The sequence below is a fragment of the Limulus polyphemus genome, unplaced genomic scaffold (genome assembly GCF_000517525.1).
Source record: "Limulus polyphemus unplaced genomic scaffold, Limulus_polyphemus-2.1.2 Scaffold1013, whole genome shotgun sequence".
NCBI lineage: Eukaryota > Metazoa > Arthropoda > Merostomata > Xiphosura > Limulidae > Limulus > Limulus polyphemus.
This window is the reverse complement of record NW_013666623.1, coordinates 99821-106538: the sequence shown is the minus strand read 5'-3', so window position 1 is coordinate 106538 and position 6718 is coordinate 99821. Positions and strand designations below refer to the sequence as shown.

Below are 6718 nucleotides of genomic sequence, written 5' to 3'. Positions count from 1 at the left end.
TCTGCACTAATAAAATGAAAGTGTTAATTATGGAAGGTCTTCATCGAGATTAATAAGGAATGAAACTGCTGTAAAATCAAATTATCGTGTGGTGTACCTAGGGAAAGCAAAAATTAAGGAATCGACAGACCAATATACAGCCACTAGTAACATCACTGCAGAAAGTCTATTCTACCTCCTGTGATACAGCTGGTTTCTACATGAGGAGTCGTTTAGTGCTAAATTTACATTTCCATACTTATAAGCTGACACTCATTTTCTTACCGACGTTTTTCATTTTCTTGTTTAGGACAACATGATATAAAAAAACCCTTCCGAATCCTATGAAACCATGTCTTCATGAGTGACAGCACGAAAATAGAAACAATGGAAAGCGCCAAGAATATAAAAGCTTCAGAGACTGTAGCAAAAGAGCTTCAAAAAAGTAATCTCTATCAAGAAATTGTCACCGATCTTAATGTAAGAGTCATTTTTTTTTTATATTCACTAGAGTATGTCAGTGTATTGTTAGTTTTTAGAAGTGATGTTGCAGTTTCTTTAGAAATAATTCAACAAGGCCTTCAATGAATATCTTTAACAGTAATGGTAATACTAAATACTGAATAGAAGTATTAATAACATTTGTAAATACTATCATTCAGAATCTATTAAACATTATTAAGTCCACAATAGAATAATGTGTTATAGTACTTATTTTACGTTATTTCAATTATTTTATATATCTTACACAATTATCTAGAGAGTAAAGATTATTGTAAGCTAAGTTTTCAGAATACTGTTTCTTATATAGATCTCAATTAATATTCTTCTTAAATTCTTAAAACCATACTATTTATTTTATTTATTATATTATAAATCTGCATCCGAACTCAACTTTCAACACACACACATGTTTATGTATATTCGAACTCAACTTTCAACACACACACACATGTTTATGTATATCCGAACTCAACTTTCAACACACACATGTTTATGTATATTTTTGCAGAATCTCGTTCTGGATCCGAAAGTATCAGCGGAAGAACTCGAAAGAAAGATTAAAGCTGTCTTAGAAAACTCAGGTTTATAAATCGTTTATTTTTCCTTACTGGAAAACAAATACACTAATAACTAAAAGACTGCATGCTATAATTAGTTTTACGATACACAATTTTATTATTCATAAAGTTGTGTACGTACTTATCTTTGAATCGCACGTGTTTTTCCTTACTGCTTATATTTTGTTGTTGTTTTACTTGTTAAACATTAAAAAAGATTTATGTCCAAGTTCCTTTGAATATCTACAGTTAACGTTTTGACAAAGGATGTGCATAGTCGATGTTGAAAAGAAAAAATATATGAAGAATGCTTTGGAACAATATTATTTTTCATAAACTCATACATATGTGTGTGTGTGTGTGTTCTTGCATGTGTATGTGATGTGAAAATCGCATTCTTACTTATACGGAGGTTCTGTTTATCATTGGCCCTTGTAAAGATCTTAAAACGATTTGATTGGACAACTACTTCACACTCACCCAAGGCGTGTTCTAGTACACTTGATCTATTAAAAGGCATTAAATTTCAAAGCTCCTAGAAACGAGCCAACAGTTTTATTGTAGTATACCCAATATAACCTTCTTTACAACTACGGAAGATTCGGTGATAAACAACTTTTGTTAATTTCAGCGAAAGACTGCTATACTTAAACTCAAGTGATTCATTGAAACCATTGAAATTACATTATGATACTAGAGATACTACACTATAAGTAAATTTATTGAACTTAAAATAAGATAATGTTTCGACTGAAAAACAATATTTAAAAATTAGACCGTCAAGTAATCATCCAGGAATTTTTTGTAGTCTATCTGAAATACGACCTCTAGTCTTTAATGCTGGAACTGAAAATCGTATTTTGGCTGATTTTTAGTTGACTGCTATTGAATATACTTTGAAAGATAAATTTGAGTTATTGCGTGAATTATTAAAATTGAAATTTGATTGTGTTATTATTGTGCTAGTTTTCATATTGAATATTTCTTTATACACCAATATTCCTTGGAATAAACTTCACTGAAGCTCTGATTTGACTTTTAATTACAACTCAGATGATTTGAGTATTTATACATTTATATTTTTCAACTTGATTAATTTTGAAACCAAGTAACCTATTTTTCTCTTTAATGGCAATCTCTGTTATCAAGTTGATTTAAGTGGCTATGGGCTCTAGATTGGCTCCTTCTTTAGCCAATCTCTTTCTCTGTTATCATGAAGAGCAATGGTTAAAAGACTATCCGCACTCTTTTAAACCTTAAGAGTATAGTAGGTATGTAGATGATACTTTAATTAACTTCGGAAATTCTGATCGTGTTTCTCAGATTTTTGAGTATTTAAACAATAAACATAATAGTATCAAATTTACCGTTGGACATCAACAGTATCCTAAGTTCTTCCTTTATTTGGATGCATTTACTTATAACTAATGGTAACATCAAATATGAAGTATACCATAAAAAGCGTTCACTGACTTGTATCTTAATTTCATAGGTTTTATACCTATAGTGCTTAAAGAAAATTTAATTAAGATCTTAATTCATCTTGCTTATAAAACTTCAAGTAATTACACGGTTTTGCACAAAATATTTGAAAACATCAAATAATTCATGTGCAAATGTGGTTTTCCTGTATATGTGATTGATCGGATGCAACATTACTAATTGAACAAGCAAAATTTCAATAAACTACCAAGTTACGAGCCGTACTTTGTAGGGTGTATCATCAAATATAGTTGAGATGTATTTATACCTGATTGTCGCTTGCAGTATTGTTCTGATTTAAGGACCACATTCCTTCACTGTAATCGTCAAATGTTGTTTATAAATTTACTTTACATATCCTTGTTGTAAGCAATGTTATATTGGTTATACAGAAAACTGTTGACTCGTGTGAAGGAACATGGTAATTTAAAGTATTTGAAACGATCAAGTGTATTGGAACACGTCCTTGGTAAGTGTGACGTATTTATTCTCTCTGGTTACTTTAAGATCTTAAGAAGAGCCAATGATGAACAGAGCTGGATTAAATTTTATTGGTACCCGAGGTTTCTAAGTTTCGTGAAGCCCCTTTATGTATGTTCAATGTCTTCATTTGTTGACTTACCACCCTTTGCCCAATTTCAAACACTGTTCCGATTTCAAATTGGCACTTTTTACATCACATGAACGCATGTTCTTTTGACTTGCACGTAACAATTAAATGGCTATTATTTTTTACTTTGAAAATGCTTTTATAAGAGGCGATTTATAGATTTTCCAAGCATCAAAATATAGTGCAAAAGGTATATAACATTACAATGTAACAACATAACTTTACAATGCAACACCACTTGCAGCCCCCTACCAATATGGGTCGTTTCCATGGACAAACTAAAGCACTGATATATCGCGTCAAATCATTCCCTACATTTTTTGTATATGCTCTTTAACTACAGTTTTTATTTGGGAAGGGGCTGTTTGTTTGTTTTCATTTCAGTTTTTATTGCATAATCCCTTGCACCGAGTAATTTACTAAAAAAGTTTTGTACCATACAAAAATATAAATTGGCGACATAATTGTTTAATGCATACATTTTGAATACTATTATACTTATACTTTAGAAATACTAATGGTATATTACAGTAACACAGCTTTGGAAATGCAGTTATCATTGATATTTTAAATAAGGTTCCCTGTGACTGCAAGGTTGTGTTTTATTCGGCAGTCGCTTGCTTTCATAAAATATACTGATTAAACAGCCGTGCTCTTTTCCGATCTATGTCACACGTTACTTTTTATATAATGTATAATAAATCATCATCTATATAGTTTTTACGGGGCCCTGGGCTCTAGCCCCTGAGTTAATTCGGTTCCGTATAAAGGAGAGCTTGCCCATACACAAGACAATACCAGAAAACAACTAAGTAAGATCTGATTATAAGTTGTTTTTGTTATTATGAGGTTATTTTAATCTAGATTTCGATATTTTATGTACTTTCATTAAAACAAATACACAAAAATAGACGAAGCTTTGATCATCTTTGATGAATAAAACACGTTTCAAACTAATTCTGAATATAATAAACATTTGGAAACTTCAAAGGCAAAAAAAATAAAAAGGAGAAAGTTTTCTTTTTTGAATAAAAAAAAATCAGTAGTTTCTATTTTCATATATTTTGTATAGTTTTGCATACTTTCTCTCATTTAAGGATACAAGCAAAAACTTAGAAACTTAGTCTATCATTACATGTTGAAGAATTCTGCAATGATGGACGGAGGTTGTCAAATAAGAGAACCTCTAGATTTCATACAGAAAGCTCAGGTAATGAAATCTAGATTTATTCTTCCTTCTTTAGATATACATATCTATATACTACGTTCAGATCGTCTGTCTTCTCAGAAACATAAATTATACAATTTATCATCGTAATAGTTAATTACAGTTGTTGAAAATATGTAAACAATTTCATACACAATTTTCAATGCTAAAACAAAAGGAAAAAAACAAAACATGGTTAAACTTGTAGTCTACACATACATATAAATGCCAAGTACAAGTAAAAACTGATTAAATAAGCAAAAAATTTACGTACTTTTCTTGAAAGTGCAATTCCTAACTCGTTGCACATGCTGTTTAGGCTCTTAAAAATGCGTTTTTCCCAGGTAGTCTAAAACATAAGCATAAAATAACTTGAGTAAGAGAAGGATCCTAATTTAGCTGAATAAGGCCTAAAACTTCACTGTAGATCTTGGTTTCAGCAAACAATTGAAAGTAATAGGTAAAAATATCTGAATATATATATAAATGGATTAATTTGTCTTTAAATACAAGAAAGCACAAAGTATACATCAAACAATAGAAAAACTATATGAAGTCTCCTATAAAAAATAGATTCCGGTAATGGATTTATGGTCTGATTATGAAGAAATTGCTGAATTATTCCACAAAAATCAATTTTTTATTTTTGTAAGAAAATTATTAATTATATTGGTTTCTGAAGTGAATCTATGACATAAAGTAATTATAAAAATATATACGATTACTTTAGCTATATCATAGCATTCCGAAGGAGCAGCTGAAGTGGAGATATATTTGAGACAAATTTTGGACTGCATATAATATATATATATAATATATAATCGGTAGACTTCCGTGAATTCAGCATCCTAGTCAGATTTAAAAAGTAGGCTAGTATGACTCATAATATTAGTAAATTTATAACGCTAATTTGCTTCAGAGTTTGTAGCCAACATAACTTGTCACAATATCTCGAAAACATAACACGTGTTAAATTATTATATGTATACATATATGCTCTTTCACATACATAGGTGTATTCTTCTCGAGCGTATTTAACATAGCCGTATTCAAAGCACCGCCAGATTCGAAGTATCGTTTATTTTTATTCTTGATTTTGGTTTATTGGTAGCGCTTTTGCAGCTTTAACACGGCTCTTCTTATAGCGTTAGGTGTACACAAGGCAAGTCTTGCATTCTTCAATATAAACATGTAACCCTGGGGTATATGTAGTAACGACTGGTAACATCTGCGATATATATATCTTTATCACAAATTACACTTACCTTCGCTGAATATGTTGCCTATCGTCACGCTTTACTATCGAGTACCTAAAACTCTATCTACCGCAAACTTACACTTTTTCTTACTAAATAAACTGTGATATCGGCAACTAACGCTATTTATTCCTTACACAAACAACACTATCAGTACCTAACACTGTCTATCACAGCTTACGGTGAGCAACATTGTATAAACTGTACGCATTATATAAGCTAGGTTAGGCTGTCGTAACAAAAATTAAACGTATACTGTTCTGAACGCACTTATAATCGTTTCTAATAGGTTCAATTTTCTTTTCTTTCATTTACAGGTGGTTACAATTTCCTACTTTTCGACATTTACAGTTCCAAATGTGTCTTCTCTGAACATTATAGTCACAATGTATAAACGTTGTAAAATACTAATGAAAGGTGGCAGCTGAATGTCATCGTTTAATGAATGTAATTTATTTTTCTTTAAAACATTTACGTTTTCTTACAGATAATTAATCTTAATCAGCTTTTTGAGAAACATTTGAAATAGTTAACATAAAATCATATAAGTGTAAAATCAAGTATTTTATTAAGTAAGATTTGAGCTTCACGAGCGTAGGTTAAAAACGTGAAGCTAATTGTACAAAAATAAGTAATTTCAGCAAAGATTTAAAAAATAGCTGAAAATCATAATTTAGGTAAATAACTTGTGCTAATTTATAGTATATTAAGGCATTTTTATATTCCTAAATCGATAAATCATTAAAATAACATAAGTGACAACTAAGATTTTGAAAACACGATAAACAGTTTAGCAGCTTACTGTTATTTTCAAAGCAGCTGTAGATCTAGTAATGTTTTAATGTTTGAGTAATCATAGTAGGAAAGATAACTTGAAATGGCTCAAAATGTAAATAGATAGTTTAGAAAATATACCTCACAACGTTTTGACATGTCATAATCAGATGAAAGATGAGTTAGCTCGAAAAATGCATATAAAATGTCCTTACAAAGGAAGATGCCAAGTTTTACTTACCAGCAATATTAAATTTGAATTTCAACATAACAACTGGTTCATTCTTAAAAATGGAGCAAAGTTGACTCTGGGTGTTTATTTTTTTTTAATATATGTTATTAAAAATGC

General features: G+C 30.2%; 1 protein-coding gene across 1 annotated transcript in view; it reads left to right on the top strand.

Annotated features, from left to right (window-relative positions):
- Positions 1-335: 335 nt before the first annotated feature.
- The window catches only part of LOC106461698 (TBC1 domain family member 19-like), a 67548-nt gene continuing 61165 nt past the window's right edge, over positions 336-6718 (top strand). The window contains exons 1-3 of the mRNA XM_022388717.1: positions 336-459; positions 992-1064; positions 4230-4342. Coding sequence (XP_022244425.1) covers positions 340-459; positions 992-1064; positions 4230-4342 — 306 coding nt within the window. The 5' untranslated portion in view covers positions 336-339. The remainder of the gene's footprint in view (positions 460-991; positions 1065-4229; positions 4343-6718) is intronic.